The sequence below is a fragment of the Stegostoma tigrinum genome, chromosome 34, assembly GCF_030684315.1.
Source record: "Stegostoma tigrinum isolate sSteTig4 chromosome 34, sSteTig4.hap1, whole genome shotgun sequence".
In the NCBI taxonomy this organism is placed as follows: Eukaryota; Metazoa; Chordata; class Chondrichthyes; order Orectolobiformes; family Stegostomatidae; genus Stegostoma; species Stegostoma tigrinum.
In genome coordinates this window covers 19,942,420-19,960,845 of record NC_081387.1, presented here as the reverse complement: position 1 = coordinate 19,960,845, position 18,426 = coordinate 19,942,420, and the positions used below count along the sequence as shown (strand labels likewise).

The window sequence follows — 18,426 nt, the reverse complement described above, 5'->3', positions numbered from 1 at the left end:
AAGTTCAAGGGGCTGAATGGTCTGCTTCTGTTCCTAAGTCCATCTAGCCACATGAAAGACAACTTTCAATGTAATGATCAAGTTCATTGTGTGCAAAGATTCTATTAAGGTGCACATGTTCATCACAGCAATCGAAAAGTCCCCAACTGCGATTGGGGTGTGTATGATTTTGCTGTTTAATACTGAGTCTTTGAACTTTTAACCTTGATTTTTCTTTTGAAAAAAAGGTAAAACATTCTCCCCTCACTAATCTTGCAGTTGGCTCCCTGACTCCTCCAGCAGCCTCCGGTCTAGATACTTGGATCAAACCTCTGAATGTCTTTGCAGAGGCAGCCAGTGCTGAGGTAAGCAATGTTTCCTAGACTCTGTAGGTGATGTGTGAGTTATCTTATTCTGAGTGAAGGTATTTGTTTCTTGAGTATCCTGCAGATGTAAGCATGTAACTGATTATTTGGTAACCTAAATGTGTGTCACAGGCCACAGTTAGACGGTGAAACACTGGTAATGGGCATCCCTTTGAAATTGCATCTGTGGAACATGTTAGCATTTGATGTATGGGTAGTTCAAGTTCTACTGTTAAGTGGCCAGAAGCGAGTATAGTAGCAAAGGCTGATTTTTTCCATGCCTTTATTCAAGTAGATCCTACGATTTTTTTTTCTCTCCTTTCCTATTCCCGAACCCGCGTTCCCAAAACCTGCATAGCCACTACCCCAGTGCCAAGCTTTTCCCAAAGCACAGTGTTGCATAACACTGTTTGTTTTGTTCCTTCTCTCAACAACTCCAATACAGCCATACAAATAGAAGGAGCCGCATTGATTTCTACATCATTGCCTGGTTTTTGTTTTTGTGTATTGCCATTTCCCAAAATTAATGTCATTATCTGGAATAAAACCAGAACGTGTTGGCAATGCTCAGGTCAGGCATCAGTGGCAATTGAGAAAGCTGACATTTTAGGTGGCTGAGGAAGTTAAAGATAAAATTTGTTTTGAGTGAGGGAAGAGAAAAGAATGAAGTTCTTCGGTCTGTAATGGGGAGGCAAACAGAGATTAAATGACAAAAAGGGAATGATAACAGATACACAGCGGGGGGAAAAAAAACTGTCTGTAAGAGACTGGCTGAATCTCTCTCTCCTGTCTGAAAACCAAAGGAAAGAAACGGGGGATGAACTAAAATTAAAGAAAAATGGAACAAAATGAGGATGGAGGTTTTGATCTGAAATTGATCTTTCCAGACTACAATAACAGCTCAACCATGCCCATAGGTTTAATGACCAGATAACGCCTAAACCTGCGATACTTAGAACCACTCATCATCACCCCAATGTCCCCTTTTCTTTCCATGCAAGAGTGAAAGGTGTAATAAAAACCTGCCCTTTACCACCTCCCTTCTCCCCAGTATAAAATAAAATATGATAGAAGTGGTATCTTGGTTTCTTTCATGTACATAAGTCATTACAGATGGCAAGATAGGTGGAGAGCACAGTTCATGAGGCATGCAGTAACCTAAGTTTATTGGAGCATAGAGTACAGAAGTTAGGAAGATATGCTGAATGTTTTCAAAAGACACTAGTCAGCCCTCTGCTGGAATATCATGTATCATTTTGAGTGCCACTCATTGGCATCAGTGGTGAATAGGTTTGCAACTGGTTCCAGGATGAAAAATCTGTCATGAAGATAACTTGCACAATCTTAGCATTTTCCAAGGAAAATGGTCTAAGAGGAGATTCGTTTGAAGTTTTCAAAATCCAATCTGAACAGAATTGATAGGGAGAAACTGTTCAGGCTGATAGGAAGATGATCAAGAATGTGTCTGTGCAGACTTGCTGATTTTACAAGAAATACATACAATATGAGAAAAAACTCATCACTTGGAGCTTCAGGTCTGAGAAACAATACCTGTAAGGATGGTGGAAGCAGGTTCAGTTGATGTATAAGAACGCATTAGATGATTTCCATTTAAATAATGTGCAGGGCTACAACAAGAATTGCACCAAGTCGTGATGCTCAGGGAGCCACTGCAGACACGATGGGCTGAATGACCTCCAGAACCTTGACCAGCTCAGAGATTATCTCCATTCAAGGCCCCAAGCACTTTGTCCAAGCAAACAGTGCTTTGCTTGTACATGTCACTTAAAATAATGCATTCTCAATATGGCTCCTTTATGCTGGGTGACTGCTTTGTAGAACACCTCTATTTAGCATGCACTTGGGCTCGCCTGTCAATTTAAATCTTTTCCCTGCTCTCAGGTTAACGTGTCTGTCCTCTGCCTCCTGCAAAGCTTGAGAAACAGCAGTTCATCTTTCAGTTGGGCATTTACAACTTTCCAGATTCGGCATCGAGTTTGTCCGTTTCAGTTCTTAACCTCTGCCCTGTTTTCTTATTTCTGTGCCAGTTTTGCTTTCACTCCACCTTTCACTCTTTGCTTTCAGGCAACAGCAGTTCAAGATTTGGCTATCGCATCGTCTCCAGGACCAGCTTTTTGTTTCTGATTCTCGTTACTACTCTCTTTTTTGTTTCAATTTCTTCTGCCTCCCATTCTTTCACAATGCACCTGCAATTTGCTTAAAACCTATTGTACTCTTGACTTTCTCCCCAGTTTATTGAAATCCCAAAGATTGAATCACCTGCTGCTGATACTTGCTGTGTAAGTTCAAAGGGCATAATCGTCTTGAACAGAGGTATTGGAGAGCAGCTGACATCCATGAAATGATAGTCTCACAGGACCTAACATACATGCAGGGGAGAGAAAAGACAGTAAATTTGCTTTTAGGAATTATACTTCAGTCTTTAAAGATTAATTAGCTTTGTAAGCAGGTGTGAATGTACTGGCTATGACATACAGTTGCCAAGGAAAAGATTTGACGGCTTGCATTTTTGAAAAATGAACATAGTTCACGCATCTTGATTAAACTGCAGCGTGTATGTCTCTGCCCTTTTTGTTTCAAGGCCAGCCAGACTGACAGTGGGGTGGATTTGAGCAGCGACTGTCAGGTCTCTTCAACCAGTTCCTCGCAGCGTAGTTCTCCAGCCAGCAACCTGAAAACCGATACTGGGGAGCGTGTTGGTCTTATTAACCGTATCGGCACAAAAGTGGTTGAGATTCGATCAGCAGAAAACCAGCTCCCAGAACCCAAAGAGCAGAGACAGAGACCTACTAGAACAGGAGCACTGAAAGAAAATAAGGTATAGCACTTACTGTGATGACATGGCCTCTCTAATCACTTTGCTTGCTGCACAACATTGTTCTGAATGTACTTATTCTACTGATTACCAGTCACTACTTCTGGTGGTATTCTTGCTTCTCTTCATCCCCCAGCCTGCCCTTCAATCACCATCCATAATGCCCATTCTTCATTTGTGACTGTACGCAATGAGCTTCAGCAGGCAAAGTGTTTCACAGAGGTAAATGCATCTATTCTGATGCTGTAACAGATTAGCCTGTGAGAGGATATGTGTACTCACAGAACCACTCTCTACTTTCTAAATGGCTTTTCGAAAAGCATTTGAGTGAGTTTTGATTTTTTGTTTCTGGGGCACAGCTCTCCCCCATTCCCACTCCCTCCTTCCCACCTGCCATCACTACATTGCTTTGCACTTTAAATGCAGTTTACTGTTTTAAAAATAAAGTTCCATGTGTCAAAAGTTAATTGTCGTTGAAAGTCTTTCCAATCTTGTGGCAAATATGCTGGCACCTTAGGTTTTGTGTAATATGACAAAACTCAAATTAATGGAGTGCAAGGGCTTGGGCTGTTAGTATATAAAAATTGCACTAAGATTTCAAATCACACTGGTCGTCGCATCATTGAAAAAGATTTCTTTAGTAGAAGGATACCTTCTCTCCTACTATTTTCTGTCCAAGTGTAAATCTCTTCATGACCACAACACTTCTGATTTCCAGTTTTCTCCATTTTTTTTGCCACTTGTGCTTATTTTCTCTCCCTCTGTTGTCAGCCCTGCTCGCAGGTGCTTTGGCTGCATCTGCTGGAGTGCTACCTCTCTTTTTAAAACAAAAACCTCTGTCTCTTCCCTCTTCCTCCAAAGCCACCTTTTTTGGATGTATTTTTGATTGTGCTCCATCTACTTTCCTCTAATTAATTAGGTGTCACTAAATCAGTTTGAATCATTGTCTTTCACCAAGGAAAATCTAATTGCTATCGGAACTGCTTGTACTTGTCTTGAATAGCAGATCACCCAGTAGAAGCAAGGATTTTTGATAGGTGGTGATGTAGCATGTGCTTGTAATAGATGCAGCTCAGCAATAAGAGAGATATAGTTTGAGTGGAAGGAGAGTTGCACGTTGAGTGGGATTGTTAACTATACTGCAGATCATGCTCCTAAAGATAAACGATAGAATAATGGTTCAAAATTTTCTATCTTCTCACTCTGAATCCACTTTAGTTGTAAGTTTGCATTGTGCTGATTTTAGGAGATGTATACTGAAACATATCTGTACTGTTCAGGTGTGTGTTATGGGCCTTGTAACAAAAATGGAAGAGGGAGATGAACTTAGTGCCATTCAGACTTTAGCTCCTCCCCTACACAGGAGAAACATTGTTTCAAATCTCTGTGACAAATGGAGCAATTTCAAGCCCAAATAGCCTAATGGCCCTGAGCTTCTTCCTCATTGCTTATGACAAATAAATTTCAAAAGCAACTTTGTGTAGCTTAGCGGTGGATATTGATGGTACTGCTTTGCTGTTGCATTCAGCCCTGCTGCTGAAGTCCCCCTGTGCGTTGTTGCATTTTATATTCCACAGAGTTGGCCAAATACTAAGAATTGAAGGACAGTTGACTGTACCTTGACAAACAAGCAATCATTTGACCAGAGTAGTAGATAAAAAGAAACAAAAACAGAAGTTGCTGGTAAAACTCAACAGGTATGGCAGCATCTACAAAGAGAAATCCGGGTTAACGTTTTGGGTCTGGTAATCCTTTCTCCGGACCTTTTCAATTCTGAGGAAGGGTCACTGGACCTGAAATGTTAACTCTGATTTCTCTTCACAAATGCTGCCAGACCTGCTTTTTGCAGCAATGTTTTGTTTTTGGTTCTGACTTACAGCAACCGTAGTTGTTTTGGTTTTTATTTAGTAGCTAAGTAGTGTTGAATGGCCACCTAAGGTCCTGCAACTTCTAGAATTAGGGGAAGGTACATTTTCTCATTTTGGTAGGACCTCAAGATGGTGGATGGAAAGAGATGAATCCACTTGATGCCTGCTGTGATTAAATTTTCATTTTTCTCCTTAGGCATTTTCCCCTCTTCTATGACAGGCGTTAGAGCTTTTGCACAATGACCATTCTTGATCTGAGTGCATGCAGGAATATTTCACATTGATGACTACAGAAAAAGATGGATCCTTCCCTTCCCTGCTTTTGATGCATCCACCACACTTTCTTCATAGCAGGGCTCACTTCACAGTGGAAGGGCTGGCTAATCTTGCTCTTCCTAGCCAACCCAGTTGCGTCATTTGTCACGCATTGAAGTATGCTGTTTCAATGTGTATTGTCCACTCCAAATGCAAAAGTTCTACCGTGGCCTATAAATTGACTGAGGCATATCGAATCATAGGTTGGTTAATTGAGAAGGAGATTTATGATGTTCTTGGTAATGGTCAAGGCATGTATGGCAATTCTGATGAGCCATTTAAACTAACCTTCTCAATTAAGAGGATTAAATAACCTTACGTGAGTTCTTGATTTGTTAATGTTAGTGCTCGGTCTTTTTTTTTAAAAAACAAAGTATGCATTAAAAGTCTGATACATCAAGTTTCAGGAGTCTGCCAGCGAGCTGAGTAAAGAACATAAACCTGGGCCAATAGGAAATGAACGTTCACTAAAAAATAAAAAGGCAAGAGAAGTACAGCAGAAAGAGAGTCCTGAAACAGCTGCAAAGAATGTTGGCTTTTCAATAAACAGCAGACCAAAATCCAAAACAGATCCTGACTTGTTACTGGAGACTGAAGTCACTGTACCACCTATCCAGTTTGGAGTGAGTGCGAAGGTGAGTCAGTTGATTTTTTTTTTTGTTTTGTTTAATGCTCAGATTAAGACTTTTGCCGAGAGTTGAACCAGAATCCATTGGCAGTAACCAGTTCAGCATCCATATCAAGTATTGCGTTCCCCCAGAGTACTTGAGGTATGAAAGTAAAGAGGAAATCCAAGCAGAAAGGAAGAATGAAGTGTGAAAGTCAAGATAGAATCAGATGAGTTTAAGGATGGGTGAGACAAATAAAAGTGGAAATAAATTTATTGGGTCCTTCGTTTGAAAAGTGAAGTATGCAAACATAGAAATGAATAGGTTTGATCCTTCAAGCCTGTTCAGTTAACTTACAAATCAGCTGTAGCCGAACTGCATTTTTCTACATTCGTTTGTTAATGTTGATGATTTAATAAACTTTCTGACAATCAAGGAAGAATGTCTGGCATTGGATGAATACTGAGAAGTTGGCCTCCTTTTCAGTAAACCCTATCAACTTGTTGGCTGTATCCACATTCTTGCCTCTGGATCATAGAAAGTAGGACCAGGAATAGGCCCTTCAGCACTTAGTCTGTTTTGCTGTACATTATGATCATGGCTGCTAATCTATGTGGGGGCATTTCTGCTTTCTCCTTGTGTCATAGGAACAGGGTTAGGCCATTCAATTTTTCATTCCTCTCACTGTTCATCTTAAAGACTTCGATCTAATCACCCCTTATCCTTCCAAATTCTAGAGAAAACAGACCAAATCTTTCCTCCAACTTAACCACTGAAGTTCAAGCATCATTCATATGAACCTATATTGTATTTCCTCTAAGACCATTATGTACTTCCAAAGATGTGGTGCTGAAATTAGCTCTTGTACTCCAGGTGAGGTCTAACTGGGGTTTAGCTACAGCGTAAGTTCTGTGTCCTTGTACTTTAATCCTCCTAGATATAAAGACCAGCATTCCATTAGCTTTATTGATTATTTTCTGCACCAGTTTGTGATATTTTATAGATCTGTGCATCTGGCCCTCCAAGAATATTTGACTGTATTTAACTTCATTCCATCTAGAAAGTACCATGATCTATCCTTTTTGTCCAAAGTGGATATCCTCTCACTTGCATTCAACTCTTATTTGCCACAGTTTTGCCTGTTTGTCTATCAATATATTTTTGTAGTTGTATGCTGTTGTCTACACTGAACAATGCTGTCTAACATTTTGTCAGTTGCAAATTTCTGTGCTGCTATCCAATTTGTCAGTAAATGCGAGTAAATGAGGCTCTAACACCCTTGTAGGACACCACTGGTCACATCCTACCAATCTGAGAACCCAGCCCTTTTATTCTTTCTTTGTCACCTGCACTGAACCAATTTCCCAGCCATGTCATAATTCAGAATTCTATCTTGATTAACAGTCTTATTTAGGACTTTATCAAAAGCCTTCTGGAAGTCCATACAGGTGACATCGGTAGACATTTCCTTCTCCACTTTTGTCACCTCTTCAAAAAAAAAATTCAACAATATTTGTCAGACATGACCTACCTATCGTGAATCCAAGCTGGCTGTCCCTGATTAGTCATTGTTATTCCATTATTAATTATAGACCCTATCACAGATGGGCTAACTAGTCTGTAATTCCCTGGTTTTCCTCTTTACCTCTAACTCATTGAAAATATTCCATATTTTGGTCTTAACTGCTTTGAGGCAAAGAATTCAACAGGCGTATCACTGTCTGGGTGAAGAAATGTCTCCTTATCTCAGATTGTAGTGGTCCTGCCAAGGTTGCAGTGTGTAAATTTGAGATGACTGCACTGAGTTGACTGCTGTCTTGTCAGATATGCCATCCACCTGGTTGAGCAGATTTCGAAGATTCCATGGTTATATCTAAAGAGCAAGAATTCATCCTGTCAATTCTACCCAACATTCAACTATCAATTGATCAATCAATTGCACCAAAAACATGAGGGGGATCTTATTTTTAATGTAGAATTGGCAGCGTAATGGCCAGTGCACCTCTATTTTCATCTGCATCTAACAATGCTGACCTTGAGTGGGGGTTTCTTAAAGCATGCACAAGATTCATTTTATTGAAAGACAGAATTCATTTTGTACAATGGTGACGTGAATCAATGTTTCACAAAGCATAAGGCTGATTTATGGTGGGTGGGGGAGGAATTAATAATACTGTTGGCATACTGTCACAGTTATAAGGAAATTTCTAGGCCTATGTCTTTCAGTAAATTTGATTTGGATCAGCAGGAATGGATTTGATGATCAGTGTGCTAGAACAGGCAGATGTAACCTGAAGGCAGACATAATCTGCATGGAGAGATGTTGCAGATTGGAGTGTTGAGGTCTCCATTTAATGCATATTTTCTTTCTGCAAAAAACTGTTCCTAATATTTTATCTCTTCGCACAGCTTGGGCAATGTGCTGACTTTTGCCAAAATATTCTAATAGAGAGGCACTCAGTAATTTTAAGTGTCATAAGCGTTAGACTATTTGTTTTGCTTTCTTTTTAGGATTCTGACTTCAGTCTGGCTGTGTCTACAATTCAAAGATCTACAAGTTCACCACCCAGCAAATTGCAGAATGCTGCCAGCAATGATGTACGTACTACCTGATCTGTAACCTCCATTTATGCATGCTTTACATTTCCTTGCTGCTGCTATCATTTGGAAAACCGTTCTTCTCATAAACCAGTTTCAGGACAAGTTACTCTTTGCATATATAAATTCAAATGCATATATAGATTCAAATGCATATAAGTACACCCATTTGCATTTATTTCGATCCCCTGAGACAATGCCATTATTTAGTGGGTTCTCTTGCTCATCATCCGGGTGAGAAGCAATTTTAGCAAGGCGAGTGAGAAAGTGGTACAGGGATGTCTGTGAGATGCATTAAGGGCCCAGCAATTAAAATGCCTAAGATTTCAAACTGGAGCTTTTCAGCGGTTCAGACTTCAATTCCGTGATGGCGTGAATGCTGACAGATACCGATAGTTGTTGAAGCGCACTATTTCAACCCAAAAAGTTCCTCCTTGGATTTTCAGCCTGTTGTAATCTCAAATAGCATGTGAAATAGGAACAAATGTTAACCACGTGGCCCCCTCCATTTTCCTGCTGTTGAATATGATTGTGAATGATCTCCCCCAATCCCTAACTTCCTCATCTCAGCATTAAATGTTGCTAATGATTGATTACCTACAATCCTCTGCGGCAGAATATACCAAAGATCCACAAAACTAAGTGGATAAAATTCCACTGTGTCTCTAAAACATCTGGCCCATTAGCCTGAGATTCTGCTCCTATGTTCTAGATTCTCCAGGAGAAAACTAGTACAGAATCCTTAAGTTTGTAAGATCAGTTCTTATTTATCTTATTGCGCCTCTCATTTTTCCCATTTCCCCTGCTTCCTCCCTCATGACTCTGTGGTTCAGGAGAGGAAGATGATGTGCAGGAGGGCAATAACGCTGGAAAAGTTGGTGATAAGCAGGAGAGTTGCAGGGAACCAAGAGAGGGGCTCCACATGGAAAATTAGGAGAGATGACAAGCAGAAGGGTTTGGGTAGGACGGCAGCAAGTAAGTGGAGGTAGTGAACAGGAAGAGGATTTTTGGGTCAATACCATTCATTTAGTCATTATGCTGCGACCAGTTTGGTAGAGGTAACTGTGAAGATTGATCCCAGAGATTTGAATTAAAAACATGATCTTGTGGGAATTTGTGGAAACTTATTTCTAATGCAGATTTCCAACCAATGATGCAAAAAAGTTCTTAAAGTTGTCTCCTGGGATGTTTTTGTTCCATGCATATTTCCCCTCTCCAAATCTTTTTACTTTTGCATTCATTTGTGAGAGACAGTTTACTTTAAAAATGATGAACTCGTTACCAAATGCTTTCTCAATGGCAATTTGTCGATCAGTCGGAGTCAACTTGCCAACCAGGCAGCACTGCCATCTTCCTATAATGTGAACTGTTCTGATCATTTGAAATTTGTCTGTCCTGCATTTGTATTGATGAGTTAGGGTTTAAATGTTTGGGAGCAGGTCTCTTGTCTCTTTCATCAATACTTCACAATTCAGTGTGTCATCTTAAAGTGAAGAGTAGGTATAGATGGAATAATGGCACTACTTGATCAGGTATGCATATGAACGTACAATCAGAGTAGGCCCCTCAAGTCTGTGTACCATTCAGGTGAGTTGTTGGCTGATCTTTTGTAGCTACAACTCCATATTTCTTTCTCTTGCCACTGATCCTTGTGGTACTCCAGTTGTCACATCTCACCAACATTAAACTGACCCATTTGTGCCTACCTCTAATGGTTAGCTAACTTATCCTCTGCTCGTGCTAATTAGGTAACCCCTATATCAAGAGCTCTTATTTGTAGTAACCTTTTGATGTAGCACTCTGCCAAATGCATTCTGGAGTACACCATGTTCACAAGTTTCCCTTTAATCAAATTATTTTGTTACTGCCTTAAAAGAGCTTCAGTGAACTCAGCATGATTACTTTTACACAAAAGTGTACTGATTCTTCCTGACTGCATCAAGATTTTTTTATCTCTGTTAATAGTGGAGTTATTTAGATGTTCAAACAATGCCCTCAAGATTTTCTTTACAGACGAACGTTTATTACACAATGAAATAAAACAAGCAATCTATCTGTAGAAGACAATTAGTGATCTTGACACAGTGAAAAAAGTTTCAGCCTGTTTCCCCACATTCTCCCATTATAGTGATCCAAGTCCAGAGGAATAACGTCTTATGTCAGCTCTTTGGGGTTCTACTTAACTGGCATCTGCCAAATTCTTTGCCTTGGATTGTGAAGATGAGTCCTTTCTAAATCTACTAATGCAAACCTAATCTTTCTCAGTTCTAATAACCTGAAGAATTGGAACCAAACTCTCCCTGGCTAGAAAAATTCACAAATTTAACCCTTCTGTTCAGGTGACTTGCTCACTGAACTGAGCTGTGTCCTTCTCAGAAGGAAACTAAATTTGCTTCTGACGGAGGCTCACTGATGAGGTTACCTAGAATGGTGACGAAATGTCTGAAAACTAACCTTCCAGCTCAGCGAGCAAACTCACATCCATGGACACTGACTTTTTACTTTAAAACAAAAACCTTCACACAGGTAGGTAGCACCTCCCCTATGTCTAACTTGAAGTCCGAATTCAAAAAAGGCATATTAATATACACAAATGTCATTCTATCTGCCCTAAATGTTTGCCACTGTGTCTCTACTGACCTATCCCTTCGTCTAATTTCCAAATTCACCTTGGCCATCCATCTCTATTTTTGCGTGCTCATAATTGCCCTTTTTTATGTTTAAAACACGAGACTTATATCCCTCTCCTTGCTCCATCAAACTAAATCTGGAATTAATCATGTTACAATCACTGTTACTGTGCTGGCTGCGTTATGATGTCATTACTTAATTTAGTTACACATCAGACTATATTAAATCTGGTATCTGGGATGTCCTGTTGTATGAAACAATGCCAAAAAACAGTCCGAGAACTCATGGTTGACGATACCATTGCCAGGCTGAGTAGTTTATGTAGATTTAAATCACTTCTGATTTGTGATCTACCTTTCTCTCAAGCTTGCTTGTTTCTTCCTGTAAGTCTTATCCTACAGTGGTTACTCTTCAGGAGCCTAAGGCTGCTCCCATTATTTCTTACCTGTAAATAAACTGATCTGATCTATATGTATAGATCTCCGGAAAACTCTGTCCCTATTCCCAGCTGCATTTTCACCCTTCAATATTCGAGTAATTTTAAGGAACATCGTCTCTCACTGACCTTCACATTCCAGTTCACAAGAGCCAACCTCTTTCCCAAGTTTGCAGAGATATTTGCTTCATATGTTTTTGGTATGAAGAAAGAGCTAAGCTGCACTGTTCATAACAGTTTTAAGTAAAGACAACACTAAGATGGAAAGTAAAACTTGCCTTTCTCACATTTTCTGTCAATTCAAAAGGCAAATTTCCTTGGCACTTCCTATTTTGAGCTTGGTGCATTGGAACAAAAGATCTTTCTCTTGGTTTGAGTCATTGCTACCTATTCAAATTTTCTCCTGTCAAAGGATTAAAACATAAACTACAATACAAAAGCTAACAAATGACTTTCTCATTTAAAGTAGTGCTGCCGTAATGGCATTGAACTTAAAACCTAGAAAGCATAAGTTTAAGTACCACTGTCTCTCATTTAAAATGTATTTATTTTACCATATTAATCGCCAGTGTAATATTCTTTTATTTTTCCTGTGCTGGTTTTTTTTTTAAAACTGGTGGTATACATCGCATTTCTTTGCACAGAACAAAATTCATTCCCCAAATGGATTGGGGAAAAAAATTGGAGGGAACATTGGATTGTTTTAAGGCTTCTAATTATCCACTATACCTTGTATAACATTTCTGTGTGTGTAGAAACTCATTTGTAATCAGAGATTCTTAAAAACCAGTATGTCCTCAAACCCTATTATTAGCATTCAAGAGTTTGTAAGAAATAAGTTGTTTAAGTCTAGCTGATGTAACAATCATTGGAAATTTACATATTGCTTCTCCTGGCTATCGTTTGAGAGTGTGTTTACTTAAGCACCAAATGCATTCTGGTACTGTGTAAAATGCTCACCTGATCTCTTCGTGGCATGTTCTTTTGTGGCATTTGGAACGGAGTCATGGTCAAAATTTTTTACATTATGGAAGGAGACCCTCTGGCCTATCTTGACTGGGCTCGTCATCAAGCATCCATCTGTTCTCATCCCATTTTCCACCACTGGGCCTGTTGCTTTGTATGTTATGGTATTTCAAGTGGTCACCAAAATAGTTCTTAAAAGTTTTGAAGGTTCTAACCTCTACCACCCTTTTTTAAGCAGTAGGTTTCGGATACTAACAAACTTCTGGGTGAAGAATCTTCTCCTCAAATCCCCTCTAAACTTCTTAGTCCTTACCTTAAAACTGCCCCTGGTAATTGATCCCTCTATTGAGGGGAACTGGAGCTACCTTACCTCAGCTTTGTACACCTATCCTATTCTGATTTGTCACCCACAGAAATGTACTTTGCAACAGGAACCTTGCACTTTTGCTTTTGCCACTGCAGTCCCATTTCAAGACCACAAGCTAACCCTATCATAACAACCATTGTTTACCAAGAATTCTGGACCTTCCTGAACATATTGTATGTGCCATCTGACTAACTGGACCTTTGCCTATTTTTAGACACCTTGTTTATAGTTTTGATTTAGTTTTTACATTTTTGGGCAAACTGGATGTTTAGCTATCAGTAGGAGTACAGGTATTGAGTCAACACTTAGAGTGGAACAGGCAGGACAAAAGACATGGCAGTGGTGGCACTTTGGTTGCTAAACTTGGGCCTTAATCTGCATATTACAATGAAGTGTGAAGTTTTCTGTTGTGGTAGAGTTTTGAAAAGCAGACTTGTACAGCAGGGAAACAGTTCCTTCTGTCCAACTCGTCCATATGGATCAAATTTTCCAAACTAAGCTAGTCCCATTTGCCTACATTTGGCCCATTTCCTTCTAAACCTTTTCCTTTTCGTGTACCTATCCAAATGTTGTAACTGTACCTGCTTCCAACATTTTTTTCCCTCTGGCAGTTCAGTCCACGTATGATCCATCCTCTGTGTCAAAAAGTTGCCTCTCAGATCCCTTTTAAATCTTTTCTGAAGTGCTCCCCTTTGGGGGGACCCAAGTATCCTCCTCCTTCGAAAGCAGGTGCGCAGGTACAGCAAGCAATGAAAGGCAAATAGTATAGTAACCTTTATTACAAAGGAATTAGAATAAAAAATCTACTTGCAATTGTCGAGGCCTTTGGGGCCACACCTGCATGATTGCATGTTGCTTTGGACCTTTGCTTTCAGGAAAGACCTACTTGTCTGAGAGAAAGCAAAGCTTCATTGCACCAGCCCCTCCCTGCAAGGAGGGGAGATCACATAGGTTGTCTATCTTGTCTGAAGCTTAAAAGAATAAAAGGTGATCTAATTAAATGTACAGGACTTTATAGAGCAGGCCCTGAAATTGTTACCCTATCTTGAGTACTTGGAACAATTGAGGCAGTCTCTGAATAAGTAACCACACTTTTTAAAACTGAGATGACCAGAAATTTCTTTTCTTAGATTTGTAGATATTTGGAATTCTGTTCTTGGAAAATTCGAGGTGTTCCTTTGCTAATTATGTTCAAGACAGGGCAGTAGACTTTTGGATAGTAAGGGGAGTGTATGATATTGGTATAAGGCAGTAAGTTGAAGTTGAGGATCAGTCATGATTTTGCTGAATGGTGGAGCAAGCTCAAAATGTCAAATGGCCCATTCTGTCTCCCATTTCTTTTCTTTCTGTCTTCTACTTGTTGTGTGGGTGTGGGGGTGAGTTACAGTTCAGCTGCCAATAACCGTGAAGCGATTTAATATAAATTGAAGGGAAACTGCCACATGGTTTGCTGATCTGGAATCCAAGCAAAATAAACTGTTGTAACAATAATCTACGGCAAAAAAGGGTAATCCCTGGTGAGTTTATCGTTTCCCCTTTATGGAACGTCCTCCTTTTGGTTCCTGCTTTCCAGCTGTCAGCAATTTGATACGGCATCGTTCATTGAGCAAAGTCTGTGTTTCCAGATATCAAACTGACGGACAGATTTCCTGCCAAGTTAAACACTTGCAGGGTACAACCTCTTCTGATGTAAGTACTTGTTCACAGGGGTTTAGACAGACGTGCTTCCAAAAATTCTGGTTAATTGCAGTGGCTGGAGTAATTATATATAATTGGTAACGTTCTGTGTGCACAATCCAAGCATGCTCCTCCTATCTCTTCCTCCAGCAGATCGTACTGTTTTCCCTGCCGCCCCAACCCCCCCCCCCCCCCCCCCCATCCAGTCAAAAAAGAGCCATCCCCTTTTAGACAGTACTGTGTTGTGAAGACAGCATGGGGTACCACAGACTAAAGTGGCCAGTATATCTTTATCCATGAGGAAGCTGCTTTTATGTTAGATTTAATGGAGAGGCAATGTCACTAGCTGCAAGATCCAGACATATTGCACATTGACATTCCTAATCAGAATTATTCCATAGGTATTTAAAACCTCATCCTTGAAAGATGTTGCGCTGTCAAATTAAATAGACAAAAAAATCTCAACAGATGCAGTTTTAATCTATATCTCATTTTGTTGCATAAACCTGTGCAAGTCATATTTCATTGTGATCAAAGTATAACCCTTTTTATCTGCATTTGCCTGTTTCTACACTGCTTTTTGGTAATTTTTCCCAGTTCTTCACTCCCCTCTCACTCCATCATCACCCCAATCAAAATCTATTTCCCTGCTTAGAATCTTTCCTCCTTTTGGCCTGCAAATCCATTCTGTGACATCAATCAAGTTGCCATTCTTCACGCATCAGCCTAGATTGTCAGTCTGTGAAGCCAGGCTGCTTGACTGCATGGGATATCAGTCAGCTCATTTTTTTTTAAAAGAAGTAGGACATTGATGTTTCTTGTGTTGTCCTTCCCAGGTGCCTTTAGCTGCCCCAGTGCCAGTCCCCACCATTGAGACCCCACCACAGGACAATGGGATGTCTCCTGTATCTCTCCCCAGCAATGAATTGTCTCTGAAGGTAGGATTTCTCATTCACTGTTGGCATGAAAGGGCGATTAGTTCTAGTTGGCAAAGTCACTGGTCAACAGCTCTGCCTTCAAAGAAGGATTCAGATCAGTGCTTCTGTTGAACTTATCTGAAAGAACTCAGTGGAACTTTGGTCTTTTTTTATGCTACTTACATGGAGTTACATGCTTTTGCCCTTCAGAACACGTCCCCTGATTATCGTCTGAAGACCACATTGACAGTCAAGGTGCAAGAGAATCTGCTAGCCATCCTGCTTCTCCAGTGGTAGAGTTTGAGTTAAGCCTGTCGAAGTGCCTTAATAGAGCAGATCACAAATCAGTGTATCTTAGTTTCTCCAGAGCCATTTCTATCAGTCTTAAACCTTTTCGAAAAGGTCCTCTAGTGATAAATCCCATCATTTTCTTAAGAACAGAAGTGCAGAGAAATATGGTGAATCTCTCTCTCACTATTCACAATTTCTGGGTCTACTTGTGAATGGGTGAATTGGTTCCTAGCTGTTGTTAATCTGATTCTTTTAGAAGCATCTTGATACTAAGATTCTTGAGAATAAAGTCACTGTTGTTAGATAGTTTGCCCAAGTTTGAACCCATGCTGAATTACCAACTGTTGCTAGGAGTTGGAGTGACTTAGCACAGGTAGCACAATCTACTTTCAGAACTAGAGTATGTTAATGGCATCCTGACCTCACCATGGACTTCACTGTTTAAAACTGTTATCCACATTTGGTTGACACTCTGGAACCGTCTTGTGATAGGAACCAACCGCTCTTGTCTTCAACCATCAGGTAGTGTATCTGAGCTGCTATTGACCCAAGTTTTCCAGTTGGCTTAACTGTTGATAACCACTTTTACAATGGTGGAAGGAAGTTACTTGCAATTCTTTCTTGGTCCCAATCTAAGCCTTTTTTTCTATTTTGTTTACTGTATACTTGTTTGATAGCAGTGATAGCTCTAGATTGGTCCCCTTCCTCTAATCCTTAGCTTAATTTTGATTTCACTGCTCATTTGGGAGCATCTTCCTTTTGCTGTTGGGCCTTTTCATAGGTGGCTATGATCATGTCTAAATACCTTCTGTTTTGTCTACATTGTCTTGTTATCTAAAAGTTGCTCCTACACCTCGAAGGAATTGATAGGCAGCTTGCTGATAGTTAAGTATGATGTTTCTAAAAAGCATTTCCTGACCAACTACTGATTGTGAAGGAAACTACTCCTGCCAGCAGCACGTTGGTCTATATCTCCAAGCACAAATCTAATGTTGGATAATAAAATCTGCTATTGTGCCTGTAAAATGTCTTTTTTATTCATTCATGGATGAGAGCCTCGCTGGCTGGGCAGCATTTATTGCCTGTCCCTAAATGCTCAGAGGGTAGTTAATCAACCACGCTTGTGGGTCTGGAATCAAATGTAAGTCAGACCAGGTAAGGATGGTAGTTTCCTTCCCTGAAGGATATGTGAGCCAAGTGGGTTTTTTCTGACAGGGATGGATTCATGTTCGTCACTATACTTAATTCCAGATATTTTATAGAATTTAAATTCTGCCGTCTGCTGTGGCAGGATTCGAACTAGGATCCCAAAAACATTACCTGGATCTTTGGATTAACAGTCCAGTAATAAAAGCACTAGGTCACCACCTCCCCCTCTTCACAGTTCATATGTATAGTTTGAAGAAATACTAGTGATAGAAGTAACTTAAATGTTTTTAATTTTTAAAAATGTACTCTTTCACTGTTACCAATCCCTTGTCAGTGAGAAATTTGTAGTGAACTGCCATCTTTAACAATTTGCAGGTTTGCATTTGCATTGGAAGGCATTTGCAATACTGCTTTAACATTGCTAATATACAAAAGGCTGCTTTATTATCTATTTTTATCCTTCCTCGTCAGATGGAGTCTGCTCGAAAAGCATGGGAAAAGTCTCCAGGGATCACAGAAAAAGATGTTGCTGCAAGTGTGACTAATGCAGATGTGCCTGAGATGGCGGCTGACTACCATTCTTTTGTTAGCTCAATACCTGTGGCCTCTGTGGCACCATCTGCCCCGCTTTCAGGTTCAGTATCTTAAGTGCTTTGATGTAACACCTGCCTTTCTCGTACACACTTAGCGCACACATTCCCTGCTCCCCATCTATATGTTCCCCCTGCACTTCTCATAGTCCAGGGACAACTGAAGAAAATTCAAATGTATTGTGTTCCCTTGCTATTTCTGATTATTCAGTCATCGTTTCTACTTATCACTACAACCATGTAATTGTCTACTGCTCTCCATAAACATTTTGCTGTTTTTGCCCTTATTAAAATCTTTTTCATTCCTCACTTCCCTACTTTGTCTTCTTTTTAAAATGTGTTGTATCTGTATTTTTTCAGATGTGCCTGTTCTTCATGTGTGAAGCTATAAGAAGTGATTTGCATTTGGGTAGCACCTTTTGACAATTCAAGGACAATCCAAGCCTTCCTTCTCTAATACTTGATGGTAGTGCAGTTGCTGTCATTGAGTCTGGGAACACAGCAAGCAACTCCCACATAACAAATGAAGCAGTAATGACACAATCCCATTTTATTGATTATTGACAGTAAACGAGGGAGATTTGCCCTACTTATCTTTGGTTTGGAGCCATGTTTACTTTCAAGTGGGAGGTGGAACTGGTTTCATGTTCCTTCTGAAAGCCACCACTTCAGATAATGAAGCTTCCCTCAAAATGCTGCATTGGCAAGAGCCAAGGGAGGTGCAGCTAGCAAACAATATTTTCAGTCACAAAGGACAATGAGTTCTGCCTGGTGTCAATCTGTGCAGTTTGCCAGCATTTTGTTTCCACATTCCTAACTGCACTAAATTGGTA

General features: G+C 40.0%; 1 protein-coding gene across 11 annotated transcripts in view; it reads left to right on the top strand.

Moving 5' to 3' along the window:
* Positions 1–18,426, top strand: part of LOC125446654 (protein PRRC2C-like) — a 125,967-nt gene that overhangs the window by 91,286 nt on the left and 16,255 nt on the right. For 8 of the 11 annotated variants that reach the window (XM_048520381.2, XM_048520389.2, XM_048520388.2 and 5 more), the window contains 6 exons: positions 259–344; positions 2,947–3,183; positions 5,765–5,998; positions 8,483–8,569; positions 15,483–15,584; positions 17,475–17,637. In XM_048520381.2, coding sequence (XP_048376338.1) covers positions 259–344; positions 2,947–3,183; positions 5,765–5,998; positions 8,483–8,569; positions 15,483–15,584; positions 17,475–17,637 — 909 coding nt within the window. The remainder of the gene's footprint in view (positions 1–258; positions 345–2,946; positions 3,184–5,764; positions 5,999–8,482; positions 8,570–15,482; positions 15,585–17,474; positions 17,638–18,426) is intronic. The other 3 variants (XM_048520390.2, XM_048520387.2, XM_048520391.2) reach the window with 3 other exon arrangements.